Raw genomic sequence first — 20683 nt, 5'->3', positions numbered from 1 at the left:
CATTTACATTATTAGTTATTAATATAATATATTATTTGGGAATTACATGATGACACATTTAGTTATTAGCTATTCATATATTATTGAATCTACTAATCATACAGAATCTTCATTTGTTGCTGATGTAATAATCATTAATAAAAGGTTTAGTTCTCCATGAGTCACACATTAACTCATAATTAGCTGTGCATTAGTTAAAGGAAGTGTATGTAGGATTGTGGCCAAAACTGGTACTAAATGCAATCACTTTTAAATGACTGTAGAGCGGTGTAGCCCCTCTCCCCCTCCCCCTGACTCGAGATTGCCAGATTGGCTGCAGCTGTGCTTAGAGCAGATATGGCAACCCGGATGGCGAAACACTGACTTTGTGATTGGTAGATCGGTGGAGGGTGGAGCTTCAGGCCGAAACACAACATGTCAACATCAACATCAGTTGAGGGCTGCAACAACAACTTTTAAATTACAATATCCATAGTGACATATCACGGCCATTTTATGATTAATTAAAATACATTTCTTACATACAGTTCCTTTAAGCATGAATTCATGCATATTAGTGCATCTGTATTGTAAAGAGTTACCGTGTATATTTATATTATGAGCACAGTGGGAGGGGGGCTGAGGGAAAGAAGTGAACTGTCAACGAGAAAGAGCTCCTGTCTGGACAGAGGCAGATAAACCTTCACCCGCAAAGCGTGTCACAAGGGGAACAGTGGTTAATTCCTCATGCAGACTTCTTAATTACCACCCCCGAAGAAGTACAATCACACCAATTATTAGGCTTAATTAAGCTACATAAAAATCACTAGCCTCTAATGAAAAAGACAGATCAGAAGAGCACAGCAGGCCCGGCCCCGCACGCGAATAATCAATGAGTTGGGTTCAGAGAACAGGAGAGGGAAAGGGCAAACCAATGTGGGTGCTGCTGTTTTACATACATCTTAAAGCCTTCTGCACGTGCCTCAGCTTCATGGCCGTCCGGTATGCAGAGAACTTGATGTTATTCAGGTCCGCTGTGAGAGAACAGCAGGAGAGATGGGACAGTAAAAAGAGAGAATAACAAGGAAAAAGAAAAAAAAAGCCATGAATTGGCAAACAGAGAGACAGAAAGCAATGTGTCACTTCAGTGGGGTTGAGCGGTTTATGCTCATGCCGTGCCCAAGTGTTTAGACTACCGGTGTCACGTCGCATCAGATTAACACACAGAGTAAACGCCCTTTAATCATTACTAATTAGAAGCTATGGGTTGGCTTGTTGGCCCAGCTGTCCTCGGGTTAACGAGAGAGCTGTCGACGTCTCTGGGGTGGGATGAAATATTAGGTTATAATTAGAGGTCCAGGTAAAGAAATCGTGCTCGGCGTGAGACCATCTTCTAGTTGGTGTATTGAGCTTGTGTGTGTCCACATCACGTTTTCACAGCGAGAAGTAGACACAGAAGATATAAGAGCAGATTTTAATTGTGTTTAATTGCCTCACCCAGAGCTTGGTATAATTCAGTCATCTTTGGATGGTCCCAGCAGGTTGTCTGGGCCTGATGGCTATAAAAGGGTAGAGAAAGAGAGAGATATAAGAGCAGAGTAGTGAAACTAAAAATAGAAAAACATCGAGAGAAGAGGGAAAACACATGTGAGAGAAACATTAAAGGAACAGTTCACCCAAAAAAGAAAATTCTTTAGTTACACATTTTTCATTATTTATTACCCTCATGCCACTCCAAACACATATTACTTTGTTTATTCTATGCACAAATGCAAATCTGAATAATTTGTAGCTTTCAACGTGTATTTGCATGTATCTGCATATTCAAATTTTGGAGTTGCTTACTAAGCACAGAAGAAAAAATAATAAATTAGAGCCATTTGGGTTTGCCATGATATGAGGTTGCATAAATTGTCAGAATTTTCATTTCTGGGTGTACTACACCTTTAAATGTACAAATATTTTGTATACACACCCATAGCTTTATATATATTGTTTAATTTAGTTACCTACTGGTATGCATTCAGTTAAATCATTTAGTTTCTTCTCATTTTTTTTAATCTGTAATGTTGTACATTGGTGTGTTTTATTTTCAGTTTAGTTATTGTTTATTGCATTATTTTAGTGTTGTGTGTTACTCTAATGCTCTCTCTCTCTCTCTCTCTCTCTCTCTCTCTCTCTCTCTCTCTCTCTCTCTCTCTCTCTCTCTCTGTGTGTGTGTGTGTGTGTGTGTGTGTGTGTGTGTGTGTGTGTGTGTGTGTGTGTGTGTGTGTGTGTGTGTGTGTGTGTGTGTGTAATATCAGGACACAAATGTTTATAATGACATAGGTATAACAAGGAGAGTGTGAACTATGAGGACATTACCCATGTCCCCACTTTTCAAAATGCTTATAAATCACACAGGGTGAGTTTTTTTTTTTTTTGAGAAAGTAAAAATGCAGAAGGTTTCCTGTGATGGGTAGGTTTAGGGGTAGGGGCAGTGTAGGAGGATAGAAAATTTAGAGAGTTTTTGATCAGGTAGGAGTTAAGTTCAAGTAGATCATAATCATATCACTTCATTTAATATGCAGTTATTAGTTGTAAATACAGCAAATAAAACATTGTCATAGTATGAGAGACAACAGTAATCTTGAACAAAGATCTCAATGTCTTTAAGTGCTCAAACATAAGGGTTGTCTTGATGGCGTACAGTGAAAAGCTCATATACTACACATGGCAAGAACAAGATAAATGTGATACATGTATGCTACATGCTTTACTGCAACAACCACTGCACTTCCTGCACTCTGCAGCTTCTGTAGTACCAGCAGCCAAGTGATAAAGTTACAAGATGAATAAATGATAGGAACAAATAAATAAGTGACAGGGCCTGAAGAGGGAAGTTTGCCAGCTGTTCACTCATCATTACCTGCGCTAGTGATTACATTGATTGGCCAGTGACATGAAAACCTTCTGTTGCATAATTTTTACCCTGTGGCTTGTTCACATGGACCACCCTTCTCACCATTTGGTTAAAATGAAATTGATTTTTCCCTGTCTGCTCCCTCTGATGTCATTTATTCTTGTCATTCAGTCAGCCAGTTCCTAAAACTTCTGAATGATTAGTCACATGGCAGTCTGTGACTTTCAAAATATTATTAATACTATGATAGCATATAAATAAACTAAAATAATACTGATAGGAAATCACATAACGTTTCAAGCCAATCATCCGAGCCATAGCTGTGATTCCCATTATTGCTATTTTCATTTTAGTTTTAGTAAAAGTTGTATGTGTATGTGTTTGTGTGTGCGTGTGCGTGTGCGTGTGCGTGTGTGTGTGTGTGTGTGTGTGTGTATGTGTTTGTGTGTGCGTGTGTGTGCGTGTGCGTGTGTGTGTGTGTTTTAATTAATTTTATTACTTATTTATTTTTACTAACTTATTTATTGCAGTTAGTTCCCAAGGCAGCATTCTTAATCTTCATTTATGTTGAGATTTTCATGTTAATATATTAATTAAAATTTTATTTAATTTAATTAATTTGAATTTCGATTACTGAAAATGTTTTAAATAGTTTTAATTATAACTACTGATGCTATGAATAAAGATTTCAAACAGTGGCGTTCAGGGGAGCCTAACAACTACCACTAAGATGAATAGGAATGTTAAAGGAAATATTTACACACCTCCTCTTAACTGAGGATGTTAACCTCTGCAATCCCTGCCCAACACAGACTCTGCTGTGAGATCTATAAACTCTGCACTGGGCAGCATGACAAAAGGAACGCCACAGTTGAAATGTTGTTTTCTTTTTTGCTCACAACGCAATAATCTTCTGCACCAGGGATCAGTAATTGAGTTTGCTTTCTATGCCTGATAATCTGACATGCCCATCCCACAGTTTTACACAGTAACTTTTGACACTCATAGACTACTGATGGTTTACGGCTGGACTTACTTGATATAGTATGGCACTTTGTTGGGGGAAATGGCACGTTCCCAAGGAATCTGCACAGAGCCTGGAGTGACAAAGGAAGAAAAAGTGCAATATCAATCAGACAGACATGTCGAGCATGAAAAGCTATTTTGAAAATCTCAAACGGCACAGCTCAAGGTCCTTCAAGCATACTGCTTCCACACGAAGAGGCTATTAAACAACAGCACCTCAAAAGTGTTCAGAATGGTAGAAAGCTTTTCTGTAAGTGGAGCAGTGTAAACTTTTTATGTGAAACTTCTAAGGTCAAACGATGCTGTGCTATGATATTCAAAAGGTAAGAACGGAGAACTATATAGTCACTGAGGTCATTAAGAGGGCTTCGGCAACCCTGTCTTCCTTCTCAGCTTCTTTTACAATCTGAAATGAGTGAGGTGTCAGCACCCTTAAAATTCTCGGTTTATGTAACATTAAAATTACAAGTATATTATTCTTCCTTCTAGTCAGTGGTGAAACGAGGCCTAAGATAGAGGACAGGGTGACACCTCGACACTTTACACTATACTTATTTAAATCTCTATCCTAACTCACTCGCTGTTCCAGTGAAATTGCTAGATAAAGTACCACAAAAGCCATGTTTCCACCACAAGAATTTTCCCCAGGAACTAGGGACTTTTGGGTAGTACTCTGTGAGTTTTGACTGTATGAACCAGGGTCTAATTGAAGTTCAAGGTAGAAAAATTTCCGAACATCAAAACATCCCTGTTCGTGAGGTAGTACTTTTTCAAAGTTCAGGAATTTTCCGGGGGTGAATTAGGCACTGAACATTCACACAGCATTTTGATTGGTTGACTCCACACAGCATTTTATTTTGCAGCCATTATTTTTAAAAGTCTGTACGGGTGTGTGCAGTAAGAGTTGTTTGCTATTCGAATCAGCAACGAAGTTTAAAAAATACGACCGATAGATCCACGACATGGTTCAGGTTTTATTAAGTTTATATGAGGAGGATAGCCTAGAAATCTAAACGCACCCTAGCGACAGCAAATCTAATCTGCCCGCGAGTGTCGTCTAGCAACTCTCAATACCCTTCTGAGCTGTAAACGCCAAACTCTTGTCGGGCCAATCACATCGTGTATAGAGTCGGTGGGAGGGGCCATAATGACGACGGCCGAGTTGTGTTTGCGTGCTTCTAGTAAACACAGAAGCTGGCGAACGGCGGTCTTTCGAATCAGCTTTGACCGCGACTCTGGAAGACTTGGAGTTAAAGCCCATCTTTCAAGTTGAAGATCCCTGTGAATGAATGTGTAGATAAATAGTGTAGGAACTCGACTTGCGTGAAGAAATGAATCATAAATGTGCATTAAAACAGTTTTTTAAAAGAAATTATGAGTAAAATTACTTCTGTTGTGAAAAACTCTGATCGGAAGTGACGGAACGGCGGGTAAACATCGTCTCTTCGTAATGGAGTCAGACAGTGAAGAGGTTGCAGTTGGGATAAATGTCAACTCTTAAGGCCTTTGCACACTGAGTCCGTAATTCGCATGCGAAATTTACGCACGTCAACAAAAAAATTCGACCTCAAGTTATGTCAATCACGCTTGCACACTGCCTCCGAAACTTTCGTCCATCAAAAAAAAATTCGGAACAGGTTCGATATTCTGCGTTTTCGCATCCGTAAAAACACATTTTGAGAGACGTTTTGACAACTCAGAGCCACCATACTGTTATTCTAGCAAAAATACCACAAATATTATTATATCACAGCTATAATTATAGCACATCAAGTCTCTGTAAAGCTCTGTCTGTGTGTGTGTGTGCGTGTGTGTGTGCGTGTGCGTGTGTGTGTGTGTGTGTGTGTGTGTGCGTGTGCGCGTGAGCGTGTGCGTGTGCGTGTGCGTGTGCGTGTGTGATCGGATCCATAGACATACTGCCAGGTGTTCCTTCCAATGTTTAATCTATCAACAAGCTCTGCTTCACTTTTGTTGCTCTGGTTGGTTGCAGTGATATCCTATCACGTGCAGAGGGAGTCTGAAAGACAACCGTTTATCCCGCCCCTCAGATTGAGATCAAAAGCAAAAGATTAGACTTTAAATAAATTTAAATCTACAGGTCACACTAATACAGACTAAATACACAAAGTATAACAATATAATAATTTGCACGGTTTGATGTCATATGAGCGATCGTTAGATTTCATCACCGTTGGCAGCACGATTTACTTTAACGTTTTGTTCCTAAAAGTGGCAGACATGACATTTTCTGGTGAAAATTCTTATTTAGGTTATACTCCAAGACGTAGAATCTGTGATTCTGAAGTACAGTATCCACACTGGGGCTGATAGTCACAAATAATCCTCCAAAAAATTAGATTCACCCGCGCTGAGGAGCTGTGCCGATGCACAACCCACGTAGAGATGATAACTCTGCAAAAACTGCAATTTCAGGTTTCAAACAAAACTTACAAACTGCAGCTTTAACTAAGGCCTAATCCTGGCTTAATCTAAGCCCTGTCTGTGACACCAGGCCTGAAATTTTAGTAGACTACTACTATAATTCTGGACTCTACTGCCACGTCTCGCCCCAGATGTATAACGCTTGTTCTTTTTTTACTATGGCTGCATCCAAAAACTTAAAAAAAAATGCTGCCTTTGGAGGACGCAAGGCAAGTTAAAATTCAATGTTAGCTTCACTTCCTGTCTCCTGAGATACCTTCTTCTGATCAATTTTTGAAGTCAGCATAGATGTATCCTTTCACTGACTTTGATATCCCACAATCCTATAAGTTCCATTCGGTGACAGTTAGGCTAGAAAAAGAAGTCTAAAAGTTGCAGCTGCTGGTCAGTTTGTGTAAATGCATGTTTTCAAGTATATTACAAGTATATTTCAAGTAAATATTAGTTATCAACAAAGCTCACTCTATTTTACTGTAGATCTTTAAACTGTAAGTTTGCCTCAGAAGTCTGTCCATCAGAAGGTACTTTTGTGCGCAAACACTGCCTGGTCTTTGATAGAATACTTTTTTGCCTGGATTTTGCATCCCAATTAAGCATAGATCACATGAATGATCTCTAAGTTCTATTCATTTTTTAATTTATTGCAAATATGGTCTTGGACTCAAACACCAGACTGGCTCAAGTCCGATCTTGATTACTACAACATTGCTTGAAACTTTACATGGAACTGACATTCCCTGTGTTCTCATTTAGCATTGCAATGTAGCACTGATTTGAAGTGATTTAGAGAGCCAGAAAAGTGTCTAAAGTAGGATATATTTGTAGCAGGGACTGTCTTTGTCCTGCAATTATTCATCAGACAGATCTGATGTGAAGGTGAAAATGAATAAAGACACAGCCCACCCTGCCCATTTAAACACAGCTCTGTGCCAACCCCTCTAAACTGAGCTCCATTAGCCCATACTTCACTTTCTATGGCTTCAAATGAATTATGCCACACTTACTGGAAAGGAAGTGCTGTGATCCGGGGCCAAAATCTCTATGGGCATCTTGCAATTGTTTTAGACGTTCTTCAATAGACCCCTTGAATAGAAAAGGAGAAAGAGGAGTTCGTTATTTCCATAATAAATAAAATTTCTCTGATTGTGTAATGGAAATAGAACGTCGGATGGGTTTTTAACACCATGACAATGAGCAAATGACAAAGATTTTATGTAGGGGTCCCTTTAGAGTTTTGTCACTGGACCATTGTACCAGCCTACTGTCCCCAAACTGAGCAGTGATGAGCAGTAGCTGAGATAAATGATAAATGACTGAGAGTCTGTGAAAAGTCTGTGAGCGGTAATAAGGAAAATGGTGAGGGTGTTGCATAAGAAGTTTCCCAAGAGTAATCCACGTCTGACGTTGTTGCCACCAACCAGACGTCTCTAGGGAATTGTGGACTACCAAATTCTGAGTTATTTGCAATGTAAATCATTTAGAGGATGTCAAAACACTGACATATACAAAGGCCAGCAAATCCATTCAAGCATGAAGTATTGTCTTGCCCTCACTCTCTTCCTGTATTCCCTCTGTTTCTGTGAGGCATTTCAAGGACAACCAGCACTGCTTTGCATTAATAGAAATATAATACTGCCCCGTGTAAAGGCAGATATCTCTGTTAATCACAGTAACTACTGAGCCACTAAATGTCTTGTTAGATAAATATTAGGGCTTAAAATTTAACATTAATTTAGAAAAATAAATAAATAATAATAATAATTCATTTCCATTATCACTGTATATACATGCACACACTACAAGTAAAAAAGAGGTGTCTTTTAAATTTGTCTGTTTTTTTTAAAGAAATGAACAGCAAGGATGCATTAAATTGATATCAAGTGGCAGTAAATATGTTTATATTAAAGATATGACAAGTATAAATTACATATTTGATTAAATAAACGAAGCCTTGGTTTGCATGAGAGACTGTATTAGGTCTTGAAATTAGGTAAATACAACCTAAGATGAACAACAACACATGACATATTACACAGTGTCATTACTCATTTAATAAAAGCCAATGGAGAAGCCATATGTAACAAATGATTTGTAAAACCAACTTTAGCAGCAATAATTCGAAGTATTCATTTTTTATATGACTTTATCTGACCCTCACATAATTGTGGAGGAATTTTGACCCACTCTTACAATAATGCTTCATTAAGGTGTGTGGGCATTAGTTTATGCACAACTCTCTTCCTTCCACAGAATTTTACAATTTTACAGAGTTTTTCCAAACATGTTGATATCTGGAGTTTGACTGGACCAGTGCACCTTGATTCTTTTCTTTTTTCAGTCATTCTGGTGTATATTTGCTAGTGTGCTTGGGATCATTGACCTATTGCATGACCCACGTCCAAGGACCAAATTATTTTTATTAAGTCCCATAGAATTCAAAAATGTGTATTTTCTTTTTCACGCAACTATATGAATATTTGAGCAACACAGCATTTCTAATGGCATTTATACTACAAAGTACAAGCATATGGGAAATGCTTGCAGACTATAGCCCTGTTTTTTTTGCCTCACATTAGGTCACATGCAAACTGCCGCAGATATGCATTTCATAGTAATTTTTCAATAACTAAATTAACACACTCCCACACATTCAAGTGTACTTTTCATTCTCCCTGCATCTCTTTCTCACACATAAAACAACCAGATGCAATCGAAACACTCAATTTCATTTTACATCTCCTCTATTTTCTCTTCGGAAAGGCCTTTGTTTTCCCATGAGCATGTAGACAAAAGGCACTCCCCGTGACCGATGATAATGGAGCCATCACAGCTCCCAGCCAGGCAGGACCGACGTATTATATTCAATCTCCTAAGCTCCATTTTTCATAGTGCATATGCACAAACTTAGTTGGCTGGAGCCAGCGCTGGCAATGGTGACCAGTGTACTGTATGATCTCCATAGGGGTCCATTAGTTATGCTGGGCAGGTTAAAAATGAGATATGGCAGGTGATTTTAATACCTGCAGAAGTTTCCATCTGTTGTTGAGGTGCTCCAGGGCTCTGGCATTCTCCATGGACAAGTGCACATCAGATATGGCCAACTGATGGGCCAGGTCATTTATGTGTTTCATCCCTTCCTTCACCTGGGTCAGCTCTTCTTTAAACAGCTATAAAAGAAAGAGAAAATGAGATAGATGATCAACATTACACAACATTTTCACTTAAATGTAAAAATATACTGTATATTAATCCTTGGTGAATCTTTCCATCTGATTTCTGAGTGCACTATGCATTGTATTAATACTGATGTTACATTTAGGTGTTACAACTGCCTGCTCTCCACTACAAATGATTTAAAGGATGAAAAAAGTTATGATATTGACAGGCTGGCCACGGGGTGGATATTTTGATGTTTAAAGTGATATTTTATTCCATTCACAGTCAACACTTGTCCATTTTCATTCCATCCAACACTGCTGCTTGCTTTCTTCCACACATTTACATTGAGGTGCTACACTGGGCAAAAGTGCAAGAGAGACAGTCTGTCGATAGCACTGTAAGTGCACCGGATGTCAAAGTGTGACAGGACCCAATGTGTGTGAGAGTTTAAAGTGAAAAGTGGAGTTGAAATACACCGCCATTTAGGGTCTGGAAGATTTTGTAATGTTTATAAAAGATGTTGTGCTCTTATGCTCACCAAGGCTGCCTTTATTTGAACAAAACCGGAGAATTCCGGGCCGAGAATGGTGAGAATACCAGGCTCAAGTGGAAACACAGCTGGAACTGTTCCTTACCATTCTAAGAACCATTCGGCCCAACGGTGGAAAAAAGTTCATGTTCGCCTGCTCGTGGGTCAGCCACGGCCGCGCCCTTAGCAGAGATGGAGGGAATCCCTGCCGTTTTTATTAAGACTTTGTTTTATACACAGTTTAGTGTATTGTACAGTGGTTTGTGCCTAAGTAAAACAGGGTGTTCTGCACTGATGCAAACGCTGTAGCCTACCTGTTAGTTAAGCAAAACCAGCCTACAGTTGAACAGTGAATGCAGGGAATTATGTTGCTTTGTTGTTTATAATTACATATATCCTTTGTAATGGTTTTGTGGCTGTGGTGGCAGAGGGTAGAATCTTTCCACCATCTCTGTTAATTAAGCTTCTAGCACTGGGCCTTTTGCTTGTTATATTAGTGTTTTGTTTGTAATGTTCAATTGCTCATTTTACCTATGTAGAGTGAAGGTAATTTTTGTACTGCGGTGGTCCACCACTTAAAGGAATGTAGAGAAAACCCTGTAGTATTGGCTGCCTTAAAGGGTACTTCAGAGCTGGGAAGATGAATGTTTATTTCAACTGTGTCATGTATGTAGTAGAAATGTGAAATTATTTTTTAATTTGGTGCCTTCTAGACTGAGAAAAGCCAGAAAATGTACTTTTGGCTCATGTGGATGAAAGACAATAACTCCCAGAATCCCCTTTGCCTCACTGCCCTACGAGGCTTAATCGTGGCCGTGCCATACATTCATGGCGCGTGCTCAGTCTGGCACGTTTTTAGTTCATGCCTTTGGAAGCTTATCTTTCATAGCAATTCATTTGACGTTGAAACACTCACTTTGCTCCGCACCGCTCCGTTTACATGAATCCCGCAGAGCCGAGCGTTTTGAGTCCCACCCCCATGGATGGGTTGAAAACATGCAGAAATAGTTCCTACTACTGGCTATAGTCTTTAGCCTCTGGGCAAAAAAAATCATCATTGTCATTTTGCATCATCGGAGGATTTTTTTTCAAGAAATAAAATACATAAATCTCTTGTCTCAGGGGGATATGGGGGGGGGGGGGGGGGGGGGGCTACGATCATTCAAATATACAACCGGATTTCTACTGATACAAAGCCTAAGGCAAAATCGCTTAAGTAATCCTTTAATGTGTGTGTGTGTGTATGCCAGTTCAACATATTTCCGTGTGGGCCATGTATGGCACTAAAAGAAAATTCTAGTAAAGCATAATAATTAAGAGGGGCATAAATCATTAAGACATTAATTTTATTGGCTGTTAAATAATGGCACAAATACCAGTAAATTGACGATCACTAACCTTAGGAAATCACCTTGCATGATTCATTTAAATACTTTCCTCCCATACATTTTGTGTCTGAAAGAGAAACTCCTACAAAAGTATATGCAACAAGGTCATGCGCAAAAATAACCCTGTCCACGCCTTTTCAGCCCTAATTATTCACTGTGTGTTTTAGTAAATCCTGATACTAAAAGGGGGGTTAAATCTGGCCCATAACGTCTTTATTGTCACTGTTTGTCGTTACACACCTTGTTGGATAAAAATATGAATAAATAAAAAGGAAAATCCCAGACATTCAATGTGCCCTCAGACATTTGAACCCAACTGCATGCAGATAACTGTATGAGCATTGATCTTGGCTTGTTCATGACTTTGACATGCAGCCAGGAAAACAAATGGAAAAACTCTACGCCTGCATGACTTTCCATGTGCTTGCTGGTTCTGACAGCAGGGGAAACATTGACAAATGCCCCCCCCTCCTGTCAGAGCATAACACGAACATGTCAGTTCACTGCTTCAGTCCTGCTTCAGTCTAAATTAAAAACTCAACATATTGCATCAGGATACAGCTCCAGGCATACGAACTAGTTAATTATTTAATTACACGGCTGCAATGACATGTACTGTACTATTCACAAAAAGGCACATTGCATCACAAAAACATGTTTACATTAATAGAGATAGAAATACCTTGTCCACACAATAAGTAATCTTTTGGGACCCGAACAGTAGAATAGAATATCTGACTCACTGATGCACAAGGTAGTACTGCAAATAGATATCTACACTGTTCCATATTTATAATAACTCAGCTTATCTCCATGGAAACAACCATGATTGTATTGTCAATAAAAAAGACCTCCCATTGTACAGCTCAGGGAGTTTGTTTCTTTACATTATCGATGGTAGATTACAAAGGGAAACATTAGGGGATATGCTTTACGCCCAAGTCTTTGAAATAGCATGGTAGATTAAAGTATAACATATTAATATCCATCATCTTTCAGTGCTTTTATTATGACCCTAATATCTCTATTAAATCACAGTCAAATGACAGTATCTATCTGAGTACAGTATCTTAAGGGCAAAACTAATAGCAGCATACAGCTGAGTGAGCTATCAGAAAACCATAAAACACAAAGGCTGGAAACTATACAAAGGACATCCAGAAATAAAGTAAAAATGCCACTAGATGGATTATGACTGCCATTTGCTTTCTGGATCACATTTGGTACGGTACACAAGCAGACTCACTGCAATACTGTTAGGACAGATTATATGAAAATTGGTGTGCACCTGCTGAATCTGGAGACTGAAGAAATGGGCAGGTAACATCATATCTCACTTACTGTAGGACACATGCGGACTTCTGCCCTCAGGCAGATGCTATAGTTTTCGGTTTTACCAGCCACAAGAACAGTTTTAACAGCTAGCATACAGGCTGGGTACGAACCAAATACCTTGTAAGGAAAGACATGAATAATGGCTTCAAAACAAATAACAAATTCCACTGAATAACAGGAAAAAAAATCCAGTAGACTGAAATATACTCGCTCTTCATGTTTGCTGGATAACAGGTGAGCCGAGGTTAACACAATATTATCCATAAATCTCTAAAATACACAATAATGTGAATAAACATACGATACAAAATTTCAACAATTTGATGTATATTTAATTTATTTAAACCTTGTACCAAATGATACACAAATTAATAAAATAAGCACAGCATGATCGCAAATCAAATATTGCGTTGCCATGTATGCGCATGTCTCAGAAAGCAGCTCTCTCTCTCTCTCAAGAGTAAAATTAACTAATATATTAAATAATACACATTTTCTACTTGCTTTAAATGTCTTGAATACTTGAAGGATATGATGGCTACAGGATATTTCTCTGTCTCACTCTCTCAGAGACGGTATTTAATATATTCTTTATAATTTACATCTGTATATAGTAAAAGTTGTTTTAGCAGTGTTCAACCACTGAATATTTTCTTTTAACTTCAATGTTCACTAATCAGCTATTTTATATATTCTCCTCTTATTTGAGGATAATTGTGGATGATTATCCTGACACTTTGTACACAACGGGCCCCTTTTATTTAAAATGTATTATTGCTCTAATTAGATGATATTTAAATATTTATCAGGATCAGAAAAGGTCCCGGAGTCAGGACTTGTACTCGCAATACATCTCAAAGCACTGCCTATAATTATTATACAAATTATTATTTTATGAAGCATATGAGGCAGTACAAGGAACATTTGTTAAAGATAACTATGAAGGGAATAAAAATACATTTACTCTCAAGTAATTTTAAAACTACCATCAGCTAAAGCCCTATCCACTGGCTTTATCTGAATTATTAAATGACCAATTTTGAGATTACAAATTATTATATTAGCCCCCATTGTGTTATATATGTTTTCATGGTTTTAAGCAGCCAGAGCTCCTGGAAACCATACAAATCCCTTGTTGGGACTGGTGAATAAAAAATGTAATTCTGAAAATAAATATATAAATAAATAACAAATAACCCACATCAGAGGCAAACAACATCACATATACATAGTACAATTTCTTATTAAAGTCTGAAAAAAAATTACTACATTAAACCCCACAGTGAAATGAAATGGGAGAAAATGCGTAAGACATTAAAAAATGTGCCCTATGGAGAGTCTCATTAAATCTGGCTGAAATTCTTAGAAATAGTAACTGAGCAAGATGTGGGGTCCACTACCAAATACAAAAAAAGACTGTAAAACATGAAACATGAATCAGAATGCCTCACATAATACATCAAAATAGATGTGATAATATGAATGCACACTGAGCATCTTATCTTTATCTATTTAAAGCAGCACATCTAGAAGTAAATTGGCTACATGCATGCATCAGCCGACCATACAAAAGTCAAACGCAAGTCACTTTTTCACTTTTTAAACCTTCCTACCAGTGCAAGATTTAACACTGCGGTTTGGATGTTTTTAAAGTTTCATTTCTACTACAAAAATAGACCTAATTCAGCACATTGTGGTTTCATGTCAAAATGTAGTGTAAACTCTAATACATTCTGACGCATTCTAGACAACCGCCTAGGTGCCTACTCACCCATCAATCAACTATTGTGTCTATATTATGTTTAAACTTTGACAAATACATGCAGCTTTAAAAAATAACTTGCAGACGTGCAGACTTCACATAACTTCTTAGGTTTTCCTGATATCAGACACGGATCATGTGAAGCACAACATGCATGACTAAAATAACCTTGAGAATTCCACTCAAAACTTCAATTATGCAACGGGATTGAAGTATTTTTGGGAGTAACACTGTGCTGACTTGTTTTGTGCTTTGTGTATGTATGTGGTAACACACTGAAGTAACAAATGATGCATGTAGTCACCAAATCAGAGACCATTCCTTTTAAAATCCAATTACAAATGTGTAAACAGCGATTTGTCTGCATTAGACACTTGTGATCAGGTCATCGAAGATGTATTACCTTGGTAGCGTCTATATGGTCCTGCAGCGAATCAATGAACAGGTCTCCCACAGGCTCCCAGGCGTCCCTCACTCCCTCCGCCTGCTCCAGAGCTGCATCCAACTCCTCCATGGCAGCCTGGATCTGCAGCAGCCTCTCCAGGGTCCGCTCCATGTGCCGGTGTCGGTCCACACAGCGTGCCGTCAACTTCTCCCACAGGTCACTGGCCACATTGGCCTGCTTCCACACAGAGCGACTTACATTCAGCATTCGCCGGCGAGGAGAGACCTCTGTGATGGAGAGGAGCGGAAGAACGGAGAATGATAGAGTAAAAACAACAGCCCTGATCTCTCCATTATTAATTTCTCCATATGACACACTCAATGATGACATGTGGATGCAGAATTGGGCTGATGACCTACATGTAGGAAGAAAATCTTCTCATCAAGCATTGTAATGTCTATGTGGGTTATAATACCTGAAGAGCTATCTGCCAATAGCCGTGTGTGTCCATCTAAAGAATAGGTGTACACATATTCTTAACAAGTACTTTGTCTAATATTCCAATTCAAATATTTAAAACATCTATATAAAATAAATGTACTTGTGAAACCACACTGCATAACATTAAGAATTAAGATTTGTTTTCAGTATAAATAAGCTATAAAAAATGAGGATTTAAATAAAAAATAGTTCCATAATTTAAAAATGATCCCATAATTGACTCACCCTCTAGAAAGCCTAAAGTGTATCTGACTTTCTTCTTTTTAATGCCATTGAAGTTTTTGAAGCTTTGAACCTTTCAAATACAACAGGATCAAGAAATTAATGTTATTTAAGATTAAATGGCCCGTTTTGGTAGCCCGTCTGGAAAACACATAGCCCCGGGATGTTGGCTTTGCGAACCCTGGGAGTCTGAACCCGAATTGCAATGAACCAACAAATAAGGGATTTTCCAACCTGTGACAGTGTGCTGGTTTGCTGTGTTAGACACGTCACGTACACGTCAATACAATCTGTAACAATGCAATACTATCGCATATAAAAAAAACGTTTTACTCACATAAGTGTGCTGCCTCATTCCTGTCGAATCCAATATAGAAGGAACATCATTGTGTTTTAATCTCAACATGTCTGCAAATCCAGTGTCGACCTGTGTCTTGTTTACAAACAATTATCTTGCTATCTTTGGCATGTTTATTGCTCAGTAACGCGATCAGTTTAGCTCCACGAGTCGGTGGGCGGGACTACAGAAGCAGAGTATACATAGAGGTGGCAATCATACCTTATAATACGTCAGTGATTTATGAGCCTCGTTTGCTGGGCCTGGTGTCTATAAAAGCTTTTCTTTCACTAACAAGGAAGTTTTTAGTTTTGACTCTCTTACGAATGTGCGTACGGCTGTTAGAACTTGTCTTTGGCAGTGTACAACACCTTGAAACGTTTGATACACTGTTGCCCAGGCATAAGACATCTGTGGATGATCATTAGGACTTATTTGGAAATAGTTTATGCAATATTCTGCTTTTTCATTTAAATAAAAATTACAACATGAATGGAGACATTGCTAGTGGCAGTTAAATGACTGGAACAGGACCCCCTTGTTTTTGAACCAATCACCTTAGCATTGAATATCTTGCGACACATTTTTCAGGAGCCAAAGTAAAACAACATCATGACACTTGAAAACTTGATTAACCCTTAAATGCATACCGTGGGTCGTTAGCGACCAGGACATCATTCATACACTCCCCCCTCATTTACTTTTTTTAAATTAGACATTAACTTTTTAGTATTGCTCAATCAAATCATTATAAACAATATAACATGAAAAATATAACACAATTATAAAATAATGATTGCGAGTGTCGTCTAGCAATTTTCAATAATGTAAACGGCAAACTCTGGTCAGGCCAATCACATCTTGTATAGTCGTTGGTCGGGGCTTAACATAATGATGGCCGAGTTGCACTTGCATGCTGATAGTAAACACAGAAACTGGCGAATGGCGGTCTTTCGAATCAGCTTTTGACCGCGACTCTGGAAGAGTTAAGCTTTTCTCTGAACAAAGAACGGCACTGAAGTCATTCTTAAGAAGGGAAGATGTGTTCTGAGTTTTGCCGACCGGATACAGCGAAAGTTTAATTTGTCAACTAGCTCTGCTTCACCTTCGTTGCTCTGGTTGGTGGTAGCGCTATCCTATCGCGTACAGAGGGAGTTTGAAAGACAACCATTTATCTCGCCCCTCAGATTGAGCCCTGTCAATGGTGAGTTTCCAGACCAAACATCTTGATGTGGGTCTGGCTTGTCAGGCTAACTTGATGGGGGATCTGGTGAAGAAGCTGTCAGCGATTAAAATATTGATTTTGAAGACGTTGAAAATGATAGTTTTAAGAATATGTCTGAGATGGCGAATATGAGCCAGATGCTGAATGTACTGGGAAATGAGCTCTGCCGAGGACAGTGATGGCAGTATAAACCATCTGCTCAAACTGAACTGATCTCCAATGTAAACAAACATAAATATGCTTTATTTTATTCTTCTGTAACTGTTACTGCAATATCAGGAGTTTTTTATGTTATCGTGACATGTAGAGATCTATCTTTATTAGACATAGATCCAGGTCACTAAAGACCTGAATATGTAATAATGATTGGGAAAAATTTATGCATTTTAAAATTAAATGTATCAAAGTGGTTAATTAGACACTTTTCATCACTAGAGAACAGACCTTTGCTTTCAGGCAACGTCTCCTCGGGCTCCTGGAAAGGGTGTTGTGCCAGGAAAGTCTGAGCCGACTCCAACACTGAATAGATGTAGGGCCCTCTGGATTTGACATCTTCCATGAAACTCTGCACACAAGAGCAGATATTTACTAGTGTATCACACTGAAATGATCAAACATCATGCACAGGAATAAACAAGAAAGCAGCGTCACTGACACATAAACTAGTTCACAGACAGTGAATAGGACCCCTACAACACCTATCAACCCCTAAAATCCTCTTATTAGTTTTGAAATGTCTTCATGGTACTGCCATATAGCTTTCTAATTGAATTAATAAATATCCTCCAGCAAGATCACTCTGAACAGTCCATGGCATGAACATTTTTCAACATTAATATGAGTTCCCCTAGCCTAAATGTTGTCCCCAAGTGGCTTTATCGGTATAAACTAAGTTCTGGCTGTCTTTCTCTGCTAATGTGGTCATACTCAATTCTAGTCAGAATATGAGTCTGAAACTGCTCTATTGGGCTGTGATTATGGGGTGTGTTTCAAGTGAACCAGGGAAGACATCAATTGGATAGACCAACAACCAATCAGAGCAACGAAGTGACGCATTGTCAAATGTCAACAGACAGAGCTCAACTGCACTGTCCTGCTAAGTCCGCGTTTTTTCCCGCAGGTTGTTTTCTATGTCCGCGGGTTGAAGCGACTATTATGTGATATATAGATTGATGTTCTAAATGTTTAAATATACAAAAAAAATGCTATGATACTTTTAAACATGAAACTAAACCGCCAGTCAAATGAACATCTGCATGAAAGTAGACTTTGAGGACCAGAGTGGAGAACCCCTGCATTAGACCATTAGCAACATGGAAACCAATTTGGGTTCCTAATGCATGACATTAACTATGCATATAAACATTTAGGAATAACATTATGACCACCTTCCTAACATTGTTTTGGCCCCCCTTTTACTGCCAAAACAGCCATGACCCATTGAGGCATGGACTCCACTAGACCCCTGAAGGTGTGTTGTTGTATCTGCTGAAGTTAGCAGCAGATCCATTAAGTCCTGTAAGTTGGAAGGTGGGCCTCCATGGACCATTCTTGTTTGTCCAGTACATTATGGGGAATTTGGAGGCAAGTCAACACCTCAAACTCGTTGTTGTGCTCCTCAAACCATTTTGCTATGTGGCAAGGTGCATTATCCTGCTGAAAGAGGCCACATCCACAAGGAATCCATTTCCATGAAAGGTAAACATGGTCTGCAACAATGCTTAGGTAGGTGGTATATGTCAAAGTAACATCTACATGGATGGCAGGATCCAAGGTTTCCAAGCAGAACATTGCCCAAATCATCACACTGCTCTGCGGCTTGTCTTCTTCCCATAGTGCACCCTGGTGCCATGTGTTCCCAGGTAAGGACGCACATGCACCCGGCCATCAATGTGATGTACAAGTAAATGTGATTCATCAGACCAGGCCAACCTTCTTCCATTGCTCTGTGGTCCAGTTGTGATGCTCACGTGCCCACTGTTGGTGCTTTTGGCAGTGAGTGGACAGAGGTCAGCATGGGAACCCTGACAGGTCTGTGGCTATGCTCGTACTGCCGGACTGGAATTAAGAAATCTCCAGACGGGTCTTCACGGAAAGCATGCCCTCTTTCTATTCCGTGTAATAACTGAGACCTAAAATGTTTTCATTCCACTTAAAGTGAAAATTTAATAGTAGCTAAATATAAAGCCTTAAGATCACTCATGTATAAATTATACATTTGTGGGAAAAGCCGCAAGAAATGGTTGTTTCTGCCTGGCAATGTCTCTGTTAACAAGTACCCACTAAAGCTACTTAGTCTTGAAATACTCATGAGAACCATAATAATTTCAGGCTAGACTGCTGTTAGGACAAGCCTCAATATGTACACAGTTTTTAAACCAACCCAAACTATTCAAATCTGTCAACAAACTCAGAAGAATTAGCACAAGGAAGACAAAAAGCATCTGATATTAAAACACAGAGGAAGAAATCCACTAATGATCAATAATTAAATTTCTTAAAACGCTGTAATTCTCTGCAGAACAGAATATGTGATTTTGCTCTCTGCTTTGTCAGAAAACTTTTAGGACGATGTGGCATATTGGGAGCGCGAACATCATACATTGCAGGGGTGAAATGGAGGAAAAAGAGAACAGTATGTGGAGGGTGAATGATAGAGCGAGGACAAGAGTACATGCATGTGCATATGTGCATGTACATATTACATTAAGAGCAAAAAGACAGCAATAGGGAAGAAATAAGTGAGAGCCAAGAAAGGGACAGTGAGATACAGGTCTGTTAATTTGGAGGCTGATTCACAGTGTCAGTCACAGAAAGAAAGAGCTTTCTCTCTCTCTCTCTCTCTCTCTCTCTCTCTCTCTCTCTCTCTCTCTCTCTCTCTCTCTCTCTCTCTCTCTCTCTCTCTCTCTCTCTCTCTCTCTCTCTCTCTCTCTCTCTCTCTCTCTCTCTCTCTCTCTCTCTCTCTCTCTCTCTCTCTAGCTGACAACACTGGAAATCGGTGCTAAGATGGAAGCTGTATCCTGCAGTATACAGGACCAATTGCAAGGTGTGTTTATCTAGGAGAATGAGTTTGTGTAATGGGAAAATAACATGTTTAAGTGCAGAACTTAATCACTTAAACACTTAAAGATGTACAGGAGTGTAGTAGGATGGTTCACCTAAAATTGGAAAAAAATATGTCAACGTTTTTTTTCTTCGTGTCAGATCGCTTCAATGAATCAGGTAATCAGATTCTGAATGATTCATTCACAAATCTGACTGATTCTCAAGTGACTCACTGACTCAATGATCTAGTTACAATGGTTATCAGCTCACTGGAGGGAAGATTGTCAGTAAATAATGTCATTTTTTGGTCTGTTTCTCACACAAAAGGTCATATGAACCAGTTATTTGATTCTTTTCTAGTGCTTTTGTGTTCATTTTTGAAGCTTGAAAGCATCTGTACCTATTCAATGTGCTTTGCAGTCTTAAAAATGTCTCCTTTTGTCTCA

The 20683-nt window shown here is 38.9% G+C and overlaps 1 protein-coding gene across 7 annotated transcripts in view; it reads right to left on the bottom strand.

Moving 5' to 3' along the window:
- drp2 (dystrophin related protein 2) overlaps positions 1–20683 on the bottom strand; it is a 222245-nt gene that overhangs the window by 44174 nt on the left and 157388 nt on the right. For all 7 annotated transcript variants that reach the window (XM_067457358.1, XM_067457356.1, XM_067457350.1 and 4 more), the window contains 7 exons: positions 17637–17757; positions 14926–15194; positions 9370–9516; positions 7354–7432; positions 3918–3978; positions 1477–1538; positions 939–1013 (listed from right to left, as the gene is read on the bottom strand). In XM_067457358.1, the coding sequence (XP_067313459.1) occupies positions 939–1013; positions 1477–1538; positions 3918–3978; positions 7354–7432; positions 9370–9516; positions 14926–15194; positions 17637–17757 (814 nt within the window). The remainder of the gene's footprint in view (positions 1–938; positions 1014–1476; positions 1539–3917; positions 3979–7353; positions 7433–9369; positions 9517–14925; positions 15195–17636; positions 17758–20683) is intronic.

Source organism: Pseudorasbora parva, chromosome 11, assembly GCF_024679245.1.
Source record: "Pseudorasbora parva isolate DD20220531a chromosome 11, ASM2467924v1, whole genome shotgun sequence".
Lineage (NCBI taxonomy): Eukaryota > Metazoa > Chordata > Actinopteri > Cypriniformes > Gobionidae > Pseudorasbora > Pseudorasbora parva.
This window is presented reverse-complemented; position numbering and strand designations above follow the sequence as displayed.